The sequence below is a fragment of the Apteryx mantelli genome, chromosome 14 (assembly GCF_036417845.1).
Source record: "Apteryx mantelli isolate bAptMan1 chromosome 14, bAptMan1.hap1, whole genome shotgun sequence".
NCBI lineage: Eukaryota > Metazoa > Chordata > Aves > Apterygiformes > Apterygidae > Apteryx > Apteryx mantelli.
This window is the reverse complement of record NC_089991.1, coordinates 12176103-12194076: the sequence shown is the minus strand read 5'-3', so window position 1 is coordinate 12194076 and position 17974 is coordinate 12176103. Positions and strand designations below refer to the sequence as shown.

The 17974-nt window shown below is 55.7% G+C and overlaps 1 protein-coding gene across 1 annotated transcript; it reads right to left on the bottom strand.

The window, feature by feature from the left end:
* Window positions 1–448: 448 nt before the first annotated feature.
* On the bottom strand, window positions 449–17518 carry LOC106493578 (LON peptidase N-terminal domain and RING finger protein 1-like). The gene is made up of 12 exons (XM_067304692.1): window positions 17155–17518; window positions 12722–12840; window positions 10763–10885; window positions 9805–9948; window positions 8998–9133; window positions 8340–8439; window positions 6513–6627; window positions 5737–5858; window positions 5193–5351; window positions 3835–3997; window positions 3190–3336; window positions 449–1231 (listed from the first exon to the last, which is right to left on the bottom strand). The coding sequence occupies exons 1-12, from the start codon at window positions 17516–17518 to the stop codon at window positions 1034–1036; spliced, it is 1890 nt and encodes a 629-aa protein (XP_067160793.1). The 3' UTR covers window positions 449–1033.
* Window positions 17519–17974: the final 456 nt, after the last annotated feature.

Here is a 17974-nt window from a genome sequence, read left to right as displayed (position 1 = left end):
TCCTGAGGAGGCAGAAAGTTCCCAGGAAACACTGAACACAGAACTGCACTATTGAAGGAGCAGAAAGTCTCCCAAAAACGCTGCCGGGCCTAGCGCTCCTGCATGGCTGGTTCCTTCAAGCCCACACCCTGCGACCAGGTCAGAAACTGCAGTCTGAGCCCAACCAGGATCCAGAACTGCCATCTTTGAGTTAGGAGACAGCACTAACACCACCAAACTCCTCCCTTCCCACACCACGTTTCAGGAGAGCGGTCTCCTCGGCCATCAGGCCAGGCAGCCGCAGCATCCCCGCACAGCTCCGTACCAGGGATGCTCGCGGCAAGTCCAGCACGGCGAAGGCAGGCAGGGAGCTGAGCGGACCCAGAGGAAGGGACATGCAGAGAGAGATGTGCTTGGAGAGCCACGTCTTTTTGCCGTGTGGCCAAGGAGACCATCAGAAGCAGAACTGTGAGATTCAGATTGTTTAATTTACCCTTTCTTCTGGTTTGAAGGATGATCGAGTCAGACTCGTAAATGGAGGCTGAACCTTCAGCTCCCAAGGTCTGGAAAAGCCGTACGGACCTCTCCGCATCCCAGCATAGCCTCTCCCAAGCATCTAAATGCCCCCTCCCCTGCTGTGCAGGGCAGGCCCTTTTACTAAAAAGCTATGTTGCTCTTCAAAGAGGAAGAGCCCAACCCAAGGGCATCCTGGTGCTCATTCCTGCGCCCTATGGAGAGACCTCCTTGGCGCCAAAGCAGCTCAGCAAGAGATTTTGGTTCCCGGGACACAACCCAGTTCTCTGGCCTGGTCCCCGCTGTGGGACTCGCCTTCCCTGCCGGTGGCGCAGCTTGCCCATGGCACCGAAGCAGCTTATGTGGACAGCACGGTATCGCTGCTGGCTGCCTCCGCACTCCTAGCGAGGCAGGTGCCCAGCTTGTTGCTGAGGTTGCTTTGGGGGAATCCAGCGTGCTAAAACCATGAAGAAACGCATAAGGAAACCAGCTGGGTGGAGCTCTCCCTGGCGCAGATGGCACCGGGTGCCCAGCAGGCTCCTCAGACCTGGCCACGGGGGCCGTGCAGGGGCGGTGGGGGCCCGCCGGGGTGGGCGTGCAGCAGCGCCGTGAGGATGCGCTGCAGCTGGGCCAGGCGGGCCCGCAGAGACGTGGTGGAGAAGAGCGTCAGCTGGTAGGACGGGTCGAGGGGCAGGATGGAGATGAGCCACCAGCACCAGCCTGGTCCATCAGCAGAAGCCTAGCAGGGAGAGAGAGGAGAGAGAAACGCCCACGTCAGGCAACAGCAAGGCAGACAAATACACAGTCTTTGGGCGGCATGTCCAATAGGAAAAATGCACTCTTGTCAGTAAGGCGGCTGCTGCAGCAGTGCCAGCTTTGCTAAGGTATTCATCTGAACAGCCCTTTTGTCTGTCCAGGCTCGAGACTGCTGGATAAAGGAATTCAATTTCCAGACAAACATACCCCAGGGAGTCTCCAGACACTGCTGTAACCAGGAAAGAGTCTATACTAAAGAGACAGAGAAATATCTTGCGCCTTTGCTTGTCTCAAGACAATTGCTTTGCTAAGCACGGGCCAAACTCTCCTCTCAGCCCAGGCTGCACAGCCCTACCGGCACCTCGACGTGGCAGCACTCGCACCCCCCCCGCCAGCCCCGGCCCTGCGACGGGACTCGGGCTCTAGCCGGCACCGGAGGCAAGGGGAGCCTCCCCCAGGGAGCTTGTCTTTCTGGGCGTTTGCTTCAGCGTTACTCAACTGCTCTAACAAGGGCAAGAAAGTACAGGCCAGACAGGCACAAGAGCTGGGCAAGGCTTTTGGAAAATGCTCCTTCAAAATGTGAGCCAGTTTAAGAGGGAAATATTCTATTCAGACGCGTGAGGCAGAGTCATTTTGTAGTTCTGAGCACGGCATTGGCATGACTGCTGCCAGGACAGCTCTAACCGGGGGACAGGCCAGGCGCATGCAGAAGGAGCATATCTGCAATGGTCCGGGCAGGAAACATGTTCTTCAAAATAAATGACATTCCAAATTTGAATTTGTCAAAGCAAGCTACTAAGTAAATTGGATTCTGTCTTCTTTAGCATCTCTTCTCAGGCCAGCCACGGCTCTTTCTCCAATGAGAAGATGAGAAGAAAGGAGACCACAGACTCACTGAGTTGTGAGGTTGGTTGGTTGTCTGGGTTTCCCCCCCACCACCACCCCCAAGTGTTTTCAAATCCAGGCAGTTCAGTTTCTAGTTTGACAAAAGAACTCAGGGAAAGCTTATAAAACTCAGTGCTTGGTTTCCAAGAACAGTTTAAAAAACACAGAGAAACGTTAAACTGTTTTAACAAACAAGTCCTAAAATACCTCTGAGTAAGAAGTGCAGTAAACAGTAAAAAGTAAAAAACAGGGACTGTTTTTTCCCATCTTTCACCTCCAGGGCTTTTGGGACCCAGCAAGAGCCTTGCAGGGAAGCACACACTCCTGGGCAGCACGCGCTGTGGCGCTGAGCCGGACCCGCAGCTGGAGCACTGCCAGGCCAGCGCGAGCGCGCCCAGGCACGGAGAGAAGCCTCAGCGCTGGCACGGCGAGCTTGGCCCCACCACCCGGCAGAGCTTGAGCAGCCTCTCCTGGGGAAGCACCGGGCTCCTGGCACACACACAGCTTTGCTTTCCTCTCCCACTGGGATGCATGTGCGGGGAGATCTCAAACATGAAGCCAAAAAGCATCCCATGTCCTTTCTTCCCAGCCGCATGCAAGGCAAGGCAAGCCTCCCCTTGCAGCAGTCTCTCCTGCTCTCCAGTCCCGACACCCTCCTGGTTTGGCCCATCTGGCTCTCACACACGTGTGCACATGTGCACATACACACACTTGCAGTCCTGGGCAGCTCAGCCCCTCTGCATCTCCTCATGCTGCCCCACCTGCTGCCTTGCATCCCACAGGCACAAGATTTCCACTGACACAGGAAGCCGAGGAAGAGGAGGGATGGGAGCAATCAGTACACTGGAAAGCACACCTACAATGAGGCTGCATAGGAGCTTGCTCTGCTAGCTTAGCAAAGTGCTTCCAGATCCTCCAAGCTCCTTCCTGTGACAGCTTCTGCCATTAGGTTCCTAAATGCCTCTGAAGACATGGTGGTCAGTGCAGGAACAGCTCTGATTCAAAGGTTCCCTAAGCACCCTCCCTGTTTAGGGCATCCCTTCCTTCAGGTGTTACCTGGATGTCCTCCTCCTTCTCCGGCAGGGGTCCATGCTGCATCAAAATGTGTCTGGAGGCAACATCTCCGTGCTCACAAAACCTCTGAGCCAAATGGTAGGTGCTCTCGTGAAGGCACTGTAGTTCCTCCAGCTCCTCCCCGGCCACCTGCGTGGAGGAAAGGAAAGCAGAAAGGGGGGTGCGTGGGGAGGAGGAAGACGGCAGCTCACACCTGACAGAGGAGAGGCCATGGGGCAAAGAGCAAACTTATTCCCATCGCACCCAGCTTCAGCATCTTGTCTGCTCTCTAGAGTGTTTGCTGAGCCTGAGCTAGCCACAGCACGGAGCAAGGGGAGGATTCACACACCATAACCTGACTTCACTATCCATAACCAGGAGCTCCCAGGTTTTTGCAGTCTAGGTGGCCTGCACTCCACATCCAGCTTTGCATTTAACTCCGGTGCAAGGAGGCCAGCAAAGTTAACGTGACTGGAGTCCATGCTTGGGTTTAGCTGTGATTTGGTATTGAAGGATGCCATCAGCAGAGATGGACGGCCACCCTGTGCCCCAAAAACATGCCCACCAAGGGTGTTCCCATGAGGCAGACTTGCCTCCTCTGGCTTTGTCCCCCTGCAGTGGGGACTTAGGCCTTGGTCCTGCCCTCACCTTCTTGTCCTCCAGATACTCAATATCGGCAGTGTTGTAGCCATCCCTGTGTCCTCGTCTCAGCACCCGGAACCGCTGCCTCCCTATCGTGTCCACCAGGGATCTTCCATCTGCCAGAAACTCAATCTGCTGAATCTCCAGCATGCAGCCATAGTCAGCAAAACTGGGGTGAGCAAGGGAGATAAAAGAAGGCATGAACAGGGGTGCCAGTGCTGGGAGAGCTGCTTTTCCCGATTACACCACCTCCACAAAGGAGAAGCCCCAGCAACAAGGGGGCTGGGAGGGTGCAGATTCAGAGAACAACTCTGAGTTACCACTCGCTGCTAAGAGGGTAGGGAATAGAGAGCACACTGCCTGCACATGCACACAACTCCCTTGGATTTGCCTTACACCGAAGTGACTCAGATCTTCATTCTGCCCTGACATCCAGAGGTCCTGAACAAACCACCTCTTGCTGAGGCATCTTCCCAAAGCCCAGAGGCCAGAAAATGCTATCAATCTCATTTCACTAGAGGAGGACTAGATCACAGGGAAGATTTGCCCATGTAAAGATACGTATTCAGAGTACTTGGGTTAGCAGCCTAGAGATTCAGCCCACCTGAGACCTGGAGGTGTCACTACAAATGCAAATATTGCTACACGGCACTGAACAGAAGCCCATTTAGCTCAGTGTCCTGTTTTCTCATAATGACCAGTTGCAGCTTGTTAAGGGCAGAGTATAAGATATAAGACAACTTTAAAGTGATCACTGACAGAAGCTGGCAGACACAGCTAGACAATCATGCAGGTCAGAGACTTCCCAAGTTGCTGCTAGACCATCATATTTAAGTCACTGATGGCTCTGCCCCGTCCACTTTTGGCCCCGTTTATTGTCTGGCCTGTAGGACATCAGGAGGCAGTGAGCTCCAGTTTCACTTCGTACTGTGTGGGAAAAACACCACCTCCCTGTTGATTTTGTCTGCGGGGGTGCAGCGGGATATGAAATTGTGCCCTGTTCCTCCTCTCCATACTACTCAGGATTTGAGAGACTTCCAGCTAACTCCTCCTCTGAGCTGGAGTCCTTCTGAAGGGGGTGGAGTGACTTAGCACCTCTAAAAATGCACCAAGTGAGGTGGGTGACCACTGGCCGAGTTATCAGGAGCCCCGCACAGAGCTGCAAGCTCAACGCCTGCTCCATGGTCCAGTGTAGCACTGGGCTATCTTCCCTTCTCTCTCTACATCAGTACCTCTGAGACAACACCAACTATGCAGCTTTCTGCGTGCTCCTGGAGGGCAAAGATGCCGGGACTGACACAGAGAGGGGCAAACCAGTAGTGCGTGGGAAGGGCAGGAGGGAGATGCCTTGCCCTGGGGCTCACCTTTTTCCATTCTCGTAGATGCACATGCCGAACCTCCTCGTACCGGTCTCCTGGCACCGCCGTATCATGAGGCGGTAGCGGGGCTCAAAGACGTGCAGAGGGCACGAGATGCCCGGGAAGGACATCGTGCATACAAAGATGGGGATGTTCTTGGTCAGACTGAAGGAGAAGAGGAAGGACTTGAGACCTCTGAGACTTTCAGAAACAAATCCCACTGAGCCCCAGCTTGGACCCTGGCCACCCTCCTGAAGCAGATCTGCAGGTACTTTGCTCCAGGAAGGGATACTCTGGCTCAGACCAACACTAAAGCCTCCGTTTGGCTCACCAAGAGCCCGAGGACAGGCTCTGCCCACAGAACAGCTCCCTCATTCCCACATGCCCCCCAGGCACATCTGGACCCTCCCAGCAGTGCTGTGCCACAGTCCTGGAGGCAGGACAGATGCAGCTCGAGCAGACCCAGGCCAGAGCAATGCTACATGGTGCGGGCAGCCCCCTCCCTGCCTCTCTGTGTGCACACATGCACCAGAGAAGGTTTCCTGCTTACTTGGAGAGCTCTGCCATCTCGGCCTGGTGCATCTCTCTCCGCTCAGCCAGTTGGGAGGGGAAGGTGGCCAGCATGATCTCCTGCAGCAGCACAGTGGGGTTGTAACTTCCAGCCTTTAGGTACTGAAAGAAATGAAACCCAGAAAAAGGTTGTGTAAGAGTGGGAGGGGAGCTGCTAAGGCCTTCCCAGGCTCCCAGTCATGCTCACTTTTAGAGGAGCTGAGAGTAACTTTAGATCAAAATGTCACGGATAAAAGCGACTGATGTGACACTCTCCAGCCATCCAGCAGGGCTAGAGGTCAGATCCACCAAGACCTCCAGGCACAGGGAACTGATCTGGTTCAGACTTAGGGTCCATCTAACGCAATGTCCTGGCTCTGACAGAGATGCAGTCCTTGTATGACAACCTAATTTCCCTGATGGTCTCGTCTGAATCTGTTCTCATTAAAGATTAAACCAAATCTCCAGGCTAGGAGGTTTTCCATCCATTTCCATTTTTAAAGGCTAGCAGCATTAACTTCTTTCTCTCTTTAACTCTCAGTCCTGTTTACAATCTCACTAAATCACCGTGACATCCTGTGGAAATGAATCCCTCAGTCTTAATTACAAACTGTGTGGTCCTTCCCATGTGAATGAAGCTGATACCCCTCCACCAGATAGCTGTTTGCAAGCAAGCATCACAGCTTCCCACTCCAGCCCCAGCACACTGATCGCAGCCGGAGCCAGCACACCCCAGCTCTCCCTCGGGCTCCATCCCAACGGACCGCGTGCCCTCACCTCTCTCAGGCTCTGTTTGCAGAGGGGGCAGTTGGGCCTGTGGTCCAGGCAGCGTTCGAGGCACTCCTTGCAGAAGGTATGCCCACATGGCGTCGTCACCGGCTCGAAGAACATCCTGCAAAGCAACCAAAATCAACAGATTGAAGAGAGCCAGATGGGGGGAGAAGGAGCACATGTTGCACCAATCTGGGCTCCTGCAAGGGAGGACCACGAGACCAGGAGACAGACACCCAGCATAGCCTCTGTTAAAAGCGCTGGGTACTCTTGAAGCTGTCACTCCCCCCAGATCTGGCCCAGCACGCTGGTTTGGAAACCCCAGGCTGGTCTGGGCCCCTTTGCGTAGTGCTCCCGCAAAGCAGTCAGGCATATTTGCTTGGCAGAGGCTGAGGTTGGCCCTGCAGGACTTCAGCAGATTAGGGCAGGCAAAGCTGTGGGTGCAGCTTCAGGCTATCCCTAGTCTAGTACCTGCTCCTTCTCTTTTGAAATGCCCTGCTGAGAGCAAGAGGAAAACAGGTCTCAAACTTACAGTCCTGTGGGATTTTGCTTCTTGAAGCAATGAGGCATTTCCCATGTCTCCTGCTACCATTTCAAGGGAAATATGTTGACTTTAACCAGTCTTCTTCACTAAAGACAACAGTGCTGCATGGTAAGACACCACTGAAAGCTATTTCATGCCATGTTTTCCATGCTCAAGCAATACACAGCTACGAAACTTGCCTTCACTAAAGCTGCATCAGCTAGGCTTTGCTTATAGCTCCTGTTAATTAAAAGGTTCCTAACTGGTTTATTCTTTTAATCAGAAGTCTGGGATCAGACTGTTGGACTTGCACAATGCTGTAAGCCACATCAAGTGCTTCCTTCTCCCCTAGCTCCAAGAGCAGAGCGGACTGCAAGTCACTCAGGTTGCTCACAGATGGCTCCAGGATCAGAAATGAAATGAAGGACTCCGGAAAGCTCTGCTTGGAGGAGATGTTAAGAGACCAGTGAAAGTCACCTACTGGAGGCACAAATTGTTACTTCCCTCTTCATTTGCCTACTGAATCCCGATTCCTCCTGAGCATAACACTTCCCTACTCTCAGATGGAACAAGAGATCTAAATTCACCTAATTCAGACCAGATGTGACTTTGGTCTGGCCCCTGCTCTGCAGTTCACTCACAGGCAGTCATTCCCCCATGCCATGCCCAGACCCGGAAGACACTGCTGCACAGGAGACCTTGACCATCCTGCACGTACGGCAGTGAAACGCCCAGCCCTCTGGCAAGAGTGTATTTGCACAACTGCCCAAGGTCCTGGGACACGCCGGAAATAACCACCTGATTTCAACGTGCCCTTCGGCAGCATGTGCTCACTCACAGGCACCCAGCCCTCTCCTGGCCTGGCAGACGGACACATGCTCTACCCCGGTCTCCTCTCCCACCTCCTGTGTGCACAGAGCTCGTCCGATTCCCCTCTCTGGGTTCGCAATGGCGGTGTTAGATGGCATTTCCCTGAGGCAAAACCTTCCTGTTCTGGGCTGCAGCTACAAAGGGCAATCACCACTTAAGATCTTTGACGCCACTGAATATCCCCACCTCTTCACCGATGTCTACATCTGTATCGCTCGTGACATGTTGGGTCCGAGAGAGTGATCTAAGCTCTTCCGAGCTTTACAGGGGAAAGCCCGCCTCTGTACCTTCTTCCTCACTTCTCTTATCCTTTAACCTGTGTTTCTGCAGCACTGGGGACCGAGTTTGCTACTAGGGTGTGAAGAAAGCTCCAGACTAGGAAACAAACTCTGGCAGGTGCCTATTCTACATCCTGAAAGCTCGCTGGCTGGAAAACTCACCGTATGCAAAGGGAACACTCCAGGTCAGATATGCTCAGCAGGTCCCCCAGGTACAGCTGGTCTCCTGCTGCTGCTGCTGCTGCTGTTTCCTCTTCACTGTCTGGTGGGAGAAAAAAAGAGGGAAAAAGTAACATCCCCTAGGAAACATGCTGAGGCTTTCCTCAGTGTTGAGACAAGCAGGAACCATGACATGGACTGATCTCCTGCCTCACACAGGCTGTAGGATTTCACCCCGTTCATCCCACCAGGACACGCTAAGCCGGCAGGGCAGCCTAGGGGACAAGGCACACCAGTGAAGCGACTGTTTGCATCTCTGCTCGGCCACTGAGCCCCCGCAGGCTTTGGGCACAGCAATTCAAAGGAAGTCTCCCTGTGACTCCACGTAGCAAAGGGAACAAATGATATCTGGTTTTAGCTAGAATTTTTCAAACCAGACTCAAAGGTTTGGTATACTTCCACCAGCTCAATAAAGGGATATCGGATCCCTTCACATCTGTGTGCAGTAAGCGCGATGGCTGGAGCTGCCCCGTCACGCATCCCTGGGATCTCCACTCACTGGTCTGGCACATGTTGCAAACACTGAGATTTCAGCACCAAAATGTATTTCAAACAGGCATCTTGCATTAGATGAGATTTTTGTACCTCTGACGGCACTCACCCGACAACTGCCCTTCCTGGCTCTCTGTCGAAGAGTCCGAGTCTTGCTGTTTCCCCGGTGGGGAAAGGGTGGGCATCATCTGGCCACCCCCAGGCACAGCTTCCCCTCTGCCATTCTCTGTTGCTCCCTCCTGATCCTGGACACAGCAAAGAAAAATCAAACCTGATGTCCCCACTCCCTCTGCACTTCACCCAGCCCCATCCACCCGACCAAGCCCTATGGGACCAGGAGGTTTTTCTGTGTGCTATTATATATTAACCTGTTGGATCTGCTGGACTCTAGGAAAGCGAGGTCTTGAAAGACATCCTTTGCTCACTCCTGCAATGGCATCTGGGAGCCACAATTTTACCTTTTTTTAGGGTGAAACACAAACCACCCCAGAAGTGGGGTGCAGGGGAAAACACCTGAAAAGCAACACTCTGCGGGAGAGAGATTTGGGCAATTTTTACTGCCTACAGCATGCACTCATGGGATAGCTGATCTTGCAGTTTAAACAGGGGTTTACCCTATCCAAATGTACCACCTGGTACTTGAGTATATTTAACCCGATTTCTCCAATTTTTCCCTCCCTCTAAACATGCCAAATTTCTCCTTAGAAGGTAAAGAGTAGAAGGTGATCTTTCCTTAATAGCTCCTAGTGGTCTGAACTGTCCTCAAATGCACATTTCTAATGAAAAAACACTATTAACACCAACATTTTCTACTCTCCTGCTGAATGTAATGTGACTTATGTTTCAAACACAATGGGAGTCTGAAATCTTACCAGTAGGTCCCATCACTGTCTCAGATCATCGCAGGCTTTCTCACCTGAGCATGCTCTTGTGCAGGGGAGGATGTGAGCCCAGCGCTCGATCCTTCTTCCCTGGCTTGGGGGCTGGATGAGCTCTGGCAGGCAGCAGCTGGGAGCTCTGCAGCCGGGCTTGGCCGAGGAGAGTCATCCCACGCGAGGATCTGCAAGGAGAGGACACGGCTCAGATGTGATGCCTCGGAGAAGGGATCGGGAAGATGCGCAGCCTGCCACGCTCCATCCCTCACGAGCCCTAAAACCAAGCCTCTTGCTCTCTGCAGCCTCGCACAGGCACAGTATGGGCTTCTCGTTTCAACACTAGCTGAGCCCTCTGTCAAACCAATGCCTGAGCCAGACTAAGGAAGACAGTGGCATGAGGCAGTGAATAAAAAGGCATGTTTTAAGGGCTGGGACTCATGTTCTCTGCCACCCAAAAGGAGCAGAAAGGAGCGAGTGGTCAGGGGCACATGGTCATTCCTCAATCCCCTGCCCTTTCCCTCCTGGAGGACAAGTGTCCCCTCACGGCATGAAATCTCTGTGCCAGGGAGATCGACAGAGGTGGTGACAGTGATTTCAGTACTGGGTTGGGTGCTGGCCCAAAATCATCTGCAGAAAAGACCCCAAGCCTCCAGTGACAGCTGCTGGCTGGCTGCTTTGGTGCTGGTTGCCACCGACACTGCCTAGAGGCCCCCTCCTGCCTGGCTGCTTGCCCACGTCACCAGCTAACCCCTGCAAGAACCAGAGACTTGCAGACGGGAGGGCAGTTTTCTTCATGGGTGAACTCGTGTGGGGCACCAGTGCCAGCTGCCGCTGGGAGCCAGCTCTCTGTGCTCCCGAAACCAGCCAGAGCAGCAAGACTGGGCCAGGCGCGAGTCCTTCGGAGGCAAAGCGCATCTCACAGGCCGGCGCGAGGGCACGGGAACACCACGCTACAGCTCAGAGCAGAGCTCGGCCTCGGGACGAGCCCTTCCCACGCACCTTCTCCAGCTCGCTCCGAGCGGCGGGGAAAGGGGCACTCAGCGCAAGGCAGCGTTCAAACTCCAGCAGGGCTTCAGCTCTCCGCCCCATCTCCAGAAGCACCTTCCCTTTCCTGAAGAAGCCCTGCAGAGCAAAAAGACATGTGCTGACTACAAGACACAGAGGCAACTTTTTTTCTTAATCTATCAGGACTGCCTGCCAGCTGGTCCAGAGGATCAAAGGCAGCCTTGTTCCAGAAGGGAGGTGAACGGTGCCTAGACTGGCAGCTCTGAAGACATGTTTTTTCAATCAGAGGCTCGGATGAAGTATCCGACCCAAAGCACAGCTTCCTCCTACCCCGGCCTAGAGAGACAGCTCGGGAAGCAATGCAGCAGTGTCAGCGCTCCTCCAGCTGGTCCCAGGAGTTTAGCTGGGGATCCCGACTAGTAACACAGGCCTGAGCATCCCTCCAGCAGCCCTCGCCTCTCTTGCCCTGAATGCAGCCAAAGCACCCAGTGAGAGGGGAACGCGTGCCCCAGCAAGCACCTGGATGGTGGCACAGAGAGCCCCAGGCTTGGCCTTGCAGACCCAAGGCCTGGTTTGGGGTTAAGGCTGGTGCAAATCTCACCAAAAAGGAAGGTAAGAGGTTACTCTTTCTTCCCTGCCTCAGGCGAGCTCCTGTTGCTGTTCCCCAGCCCTCTGATTAAATGGGCACATCACCACACGGCTGGTCTTGTTTGTAGCCCACTGGGCCTGCTGCCAGCTGAGAACGCTGCCCTTCAGCTCCTGGGTGAGCGTCGAGTCTGGAGGGAGCCTCCCTCCATCGTCCTGCCTGCCCCCAGCCAAAGCTGAAGTATCCGGACAGTTTGCTGCTCCCATGCTCAGGCTTGTCTTTTTTGCCTACCAGATCCAACCTCAGAGAGAAACCGGTGTCAGCACAGCCACATACCGCACAAAACAGGAGTTTCCCAAAATGCGACAATTGCAAAAGCCAAGTAAATAAACCCTACAGAGGCCTAGAGAAGGGGTCAAGGGCTTTGCCTTTGAATGCTGAGAAACTGTTGCCAGAAAGTGTTGCTCAAATCAGCAAGCGAGCTCCCACGCCTGTTTTTTTTTGGAGGGCAGCTCAGCCAAAACTTCCCCAGAGCCCCGGGCTCTGCGACCCATCCCAGGCTGCTCCTCCCATCACCAGCACAGCTACGTGCACTCGCTGTGTGTGTGTGCAAGTGAAGACACCAGGCAGCTCCGGACCTCTACTGATGGATGGGTCCATCAGTGGGACAGAGCATTTACATCCTGTATTTGCAACTTAACACATCATTACTGGATTTGGATAGCGTATTCCCAAGCAGGATGAATCCAATGACTATGTGAATTCACGATCGTCAGTGAACCACGAGCCGGGCCCTGCAATCAGTGGCTAACAGGAGATTGGGATTAGGACCTTTGGAAGACAGGTAAAATATCCACATCCCTCTCTGGAGCTAAGATTTCCCCAGACTTCTGCCTTCTCCTCCCTCCCTGGCACGGGGACAGAGAAGCGAGCTTTCTGAACCATGCCAGGACAGCTAGAAGAAACCGTTTGGGGCTGAAAGGGGGAAATTCCTCCTATATGGTAAGCTTTGGCTGTAAGTAGGACTGTAATACTAGGGGCAGGAGATGTTCACGTTCAGGGAAGGTCTGACAGCTCCAGGATTTGTGACATCCAAAGGGAAAGTCTCCTCTGTGGCTGGAGGATATATCCATTACCACCACACAGCACCATCCAGCCGGGCCATGCTCAAAATGGGGGCAAAAATCCCTTCTGGGTTCAGAGAACAGAGCAGCAGGGCAGCTGCTCTCGCTCACACCTTGCTGCGGGCAGCCTCTGACATCCCAGAGGTCCTCTTTCTCCAAGTCTTCTCCCCCAAATTCTCCCGTTGTCAGAGCAAGAAGTATGGACAGCGGGTGCTCACACCCCGCAGCACTCCCTCTGCTCACCTTACCATCTCCAGGCTCAGCCCTGCACACCGCATCCAGGTCCTCCAGCGCCTCTGGATACTGCCCCAGGGTCACGTACGCCTCTGCCCGGCGCAGCCGCAGGGAAGTGTCATCTGGGGCTGGAAACAGAAATGTCATTACTTGTGCCACGAGTCTCCACAGAGCCACGCACCGAGCTGCCACAGCTGGACAAGACCTGGAGAGACCTTGCCATGGTGGGACATCTCCTGCTGCTGCTAACACAAGCTAAACACAGCTCCTGAGCTCCTCTTCAGGCAGAAGTTGGTGGCCTCATAACCTTCTGCAAGGGTGGTCATTTCCCTTAAATATCTATCTTTAAATTTCTCTTTATTTCCCCCTCATTATTCCCCATCTCCCCGGAAAGCTCTCAGCCACAGGGTCCCATTGCTGCCTTGGAGCTCTCTTTCAGCATCTACTTGTTCGCCTGTGATGGGATCTGTGCTCACATCCATCCTTTTGGGACGCAGCTGCTGGAGAAAGGGTGTATCACGTACATCCTCCCAACGGTGGCTGTTGCCACGGGAGGCTCTGCAACATGATTCACTCTGCAGATCCACAATAACAAGTTACAAAACAAGCCAGCAGCTGTGGAGACCTGCATTCACAAAAGCTAGAGAGCCTGCTGGACCCAGCGATTTGCCTTCTCTATCCCAGGGCAGAGGGAAAGCCAGGGGAGCTACAAGGAGGGCTCCAGATCTGCCCCAGCACCCTGTGGGCTGGCTGCTGGGAAGAAGGCAAAGCTGATGGATCAACACCTCCCAGTGCAAGACCTGAGGATGTTTCCAAGTAGAAGAAAAGGCTGAGATTTCCCAAAATGTAGATAGGGAACTTGGCACGCAGTTCTTACTCATCCGGCTCGCAGGGAGCAAGCTCTTGCTGATCTTGCATGCGATCTCCATGGCAAGGGGGAACCACCTCCTGTGGGCGCTGCTTTTTCTTTTTCTCCCACCTCACAGAAGCCCCATTAGGACCTTCCTTTCCACCTGCACCATCAGTGTGGGGTTTGGGGGATGCAGGGTGCTAGTGAGGCCAAGTAAACAGTCAACCACTAATTAAATCGGCACCCTCAACACCCATGCAGTACAGCTTACGGAAGAAGCCAGGTGTGGTCATGTTTGTGGGTTTGAGCTGTGGAAGATTCACAGACCCACCCTGTTATATCACAGTTTGCTGTGGAGACAACCTATATCCAATGTACTCCTGACTTTCCCAGCTAAGGCAACAGGTCCCTAAACCTGGTGCTGCATCTCCCCCAGTGCTGAGCAAGTTGCAGAGGCAGGCGGCTGCCAAGGGCTACGGTGCAGGTACCTGCTTCTGGGGGAGAAAACACAGCCGTGACTCCCAGCCCCTTGGGGAGAAGGGCTTCATGCTCCTGCCAGCTCCTGGCTTTCTCCAGGAGGGCCAGGGCAGCTCAGGCAGCGTGCACGGACACCTTAGCCATGCGCCGGGGCAGCACTGCCGAGACCCCTGATTCAGCCGGGAGCAGCGTGGCCGGGGTGCCACGATCAGACCCAAGCTGTGCCATAGATCCTCCCCAGTGACCTATTTCAAGGTTGAAATGCAGCTCATTTTACCTTGTGAAGACTCAAAACCCAAGAACAAGGGAAGCTGTGCAGGCATCGTGATGGAAGTGTTAAACGCTTCCCCATCCTCTCTTCTCAGAGAAGAGGAGCCAAGGCACAGGCTGCAGCCAGAAAACCCTCCTCTCCCCCTTTCTGAAAATCTGAGGCCAAACTTGCATCATAAGCGAGGAACCATTTTCAGGCATTGGCACTTCATTTACTGTTGCAAAGGGTTTTGCAGAAACGCCTTGCTGAATGGTTGGCAGCTCCTATCTGGGCAAGAGTTGGGCCCATACAGACCAGCCAGCACCAGACACAGCTTTGCAGGCAACGTTCCCCGCTTCCCCAAACCCACCTTTGCTGTCACCATGCCCAGGCTCCCTACAGCCTGCTCAGCCACCTGCTGCGTCTTACCACAGCACAAGAAGGCTCTGCCCAGCTATTGCCTCCTTTTGCTCCCCTGCGTGGCGTGGAGCACGGCGAGAGCTTGCTCTCTGCCGGCAGTCGAAGGCGGCATCGCCATTTGGACAGCAGCACCCGCTCTTGCTCGCTGAGCCAGGGCTGCGGCTGGCCACGCTGAGCCACACAGCAGAGCAAGCCATGCTCACGCAGAGCTTATTTTCACTTACGATCTTAGCTGGGAGCTTAGGGCTTAGTTCAGGAAAGCTGGGAACTTCCTACACTGCCCCCCATCCCGCAGGCACAGACCTAGAGACAAAATACTCCAGCACTTAACGATAGGTAGAGACAAACAAACAGGTACAAAGGCTAGAGGCTTATTTTCCACATGAGCAAGTGTGCGCTCGAGACATTTGCACAGCCTCGCAATAAAGCGACGGATTTGGTGAAAATAAGATGTGTAAAACTGGGCTACAAATTCTGCATTTCTCTTCTGCCGCAGCTATTTTTGATCTATGATATCATTAGACACTAGGGACGTCAGCCAGCTGGCAGACCTGGCAGCTGACGACTGATTGATAGCGCTCTCCAGACTCCCAGCACGCTAGAAGTCCTCCTGTGTTACTCGTTACAGTGCACTTTTTTGTTCGCTTAGAAAAAACAGAAGATAAAAAGTTGGCAATTTTAGACATGCAGTCTCCCAAGGGAGGGGAGCTGCTCTTTGGGCAGGACTTGCAGGCTGGCTGTGGGTTTTGTACAAAGCCAGAAGTAACAGCTCCTGACAGGGGATTGCTCAACAGGACACCGCAAGCTGGTCCACAGAGCTACACCAAAAACACATGTTCTTGTGGGTGCAGCGTTTATCAATGTTAAAGCATGAAGAGAAGAGTGAAGGGCAGCCCAAAAGAAGCTGTGAAGCCTGAAACTTGTCTCTAGACCACAAAAGTTGAAAAATCACATCCCAAAAGCACCACCCACATGGCAGAGTTCAAGCAATACCAGTGAGCACACGTTTATAGGAACTGCGGCTGTAATTCCCATTTCCTCTTTGCCCTAACCCCGACTCCCCTGTCCTGGAGAGAACTGTGCATGTAGTGGAGAAAGACTAAGGAAAGAACTTGCAAAATTTTGCTCTATAGTAACAGAGGCTGTTTTAAAGGAGATATACAATTGTACACCCCAATAAGACAAAAAAAGTGAGAGTGGCAATAGTGAGAAGAGCAACAGACAACCTTGCAGTGTATTTGTTTTGAACAAAGTGCACAGCATGTAAAGTGAATGCTTTGGGGTGTTGCGTAAAGCGCCCTGCTCCCAGCATCAGAAACGGCCAGCCCGCTCGGCCCCTCGGTTTCAGACGCAGCCTTACCTCCAGTGCTCGTCATGCAGCAACCGAGAATTAAGTGTCTGCACCCTGCAACGCAAGCTCGCTGCTGCCATAGAAACGCATGTCTAGAAAGGACCTTTTGCCTCCACGGCCCCAGCTCCCTGTTCCTCCAGGCACGTTGTGTAACCCCTTTTATTTAACCAGAACATTCCAAAAAACCCACTTGCAGCCCCACGTTAAAGCAGACCAAGCTCCCTGCGCCCAATCCTGACCATGCAGGCAAATGTCTGGCAGGAGCCTGTCCCAGAAGGGGCCGGGGAGGCCCTGCCACACGCAGGGTGAGCAGGCTGGCCCCAGAGCCCGGCCCAGGTTGGGTTCTTGCCAGGCTCTGGTGGCTCAGGCACATCTGTCCTGCACTGGAAAAGTCCCAACCATTTTACATGATTGCCACACCGTCCTGGGGCCCGGCTGGGCCAAGCTCTTCCTCTGGCCCTGAAATATTGCTGGACGCTCCCAGGAAGCAGCTGAGCTCTTGGCTTTAAACATGCAGCTATTCCTCTCCAGGTGCCTGCTTCATGCCCCGTGCATGCGGGTGATGGGGCGCACTGCTCGCTCTGCCCTGTCCGCAACCCAGTCGCTGGCTATGAGCAGCGGGGCTTGCCCCCACCATCCATCCCCTCCAACAGCTCCAGAAAGCCTAGCAGAAAGGCAGAGCACACGAAGGAGAGCAGCCTGTGCCTGGGAACATGCCCCACAGTGCGGGCAGAGAAGAGCTGGCCACTCCAAGCAGAGGGAGAGCTCCCAGCCTCTGCGTCCCACTTCTGCAGATCTTCCTACAAAGTCCCATTGCTCTCGGGACAGGCTGGGGATGAGCCCCTCGCACCTGCGGACGCGGGAAAAATACCCAGCAGCCGGGAAACCCCTCCACCTCCCTTTCCAGCACTTCCCCGCAGTCCTGACAAGCTCCCCAGGTGCCCCGGCTGCGGGCTGCGCAGACGGGGCGGGCAGCGCGCCGCCGGGCCAACGCGGCCCGCCCCGGTCCCCGCCGGCGCCCGCCGCGCATCCCCGTCCCCGCGCCGGGCTGGGACACGCCGGGACGCCCCGGCCGCGCAGCCCCGCGCGCTTACCCAGCTCGACGGCTTCGCGGGCCGCCCGCAGCCGCGCACGGGCCGCCCGCCGCGGGCGCCGCTCGCCGGGCGCGCACTTGGCCAGGAGGCCGCAGAGCAGCACGTCGCGCCGCGGCGCCCCGACGCCCAGCAGCCGCAGGCGCTGCCGGCACAGGGGGCAGCGGGCGGGCAGGGCCGCCCCCAGGCAGGGCTCGCAGAAGGAGTGCCCGCAGGACACGGTCACCGGCTCCCAGAGCAGCAGGCGGCAGCAGGGGCAGCGCAGCACGTCCGCGCCGCCGCCCGCCGCCGGGCGAAGGAGGGCGGGCGGCCGCGGGGGGCTGCGGCCCCGGCGGGGGCAGCCCGGCGCGGGCGGGCGGCGGCGCATCGCCCTCGGGCCGGCGCTGCCTGCGGCCCGGCCCGGCTCAGCCCATCGGCCCGGCGGCTGCGGGGCTGCGCTGCGCGGGGCGGCTCCGAGCGCTGCTCCCGCCCCGCCGGGGCCCCCCGACGCAACCGGCGGCGGCGGCGGCGGCGCCGGGGCCCCATTGGCTGCCGCCCGCCCCGCCCCGCCCCGCCCCGCCCCGCCCCGGCCGCGTTTCGTAACGGGGAGCCGCCGCGGGGCCCCGGCGGGGGGATGTGGGGCGCCCCGGAGCTGCGGGGCGGGGGGATGCGGGGCGCCCCGGAGCAGCGGGGCGGGGGGATGCGGGGCTCCCCGGAGCAGCGGGGCCGGGGGATGCGGGGCTCCCCGGAGCAGCGGGGCGGGGGGATGCGGGGCGCCCCGGAGCAGCGGGGCGGGGGGATGCGGGGCTCCCCGGAGCAGCGGGGCCGGGGGATGCGGGGCTCC

Coding starts and splice junctions, on each gene's coding strand:
- LOC106493578 (XM_067304692.1), bottom strand. CDS start 17,518: ATGCGCCGCCGCCCGCCCGCGCCGGGCTGCCCCCGCCGGGGCCGCAGC. Junction 6,628..8,339: donor GAGTGTTCCCTTTGCATACG/GTGAGTTTTCCA, acceptor GTTGCTTTGCAG/GATGTTCTTCGAGCCGGTGA. Junction 5,352..5,736: donor GAGATGGCAGAGCTCTCCAA/GTAAGCAGGAAA, acceptor CTTCTCCTTCAG/TCTGACCAAGAACATCCCCA.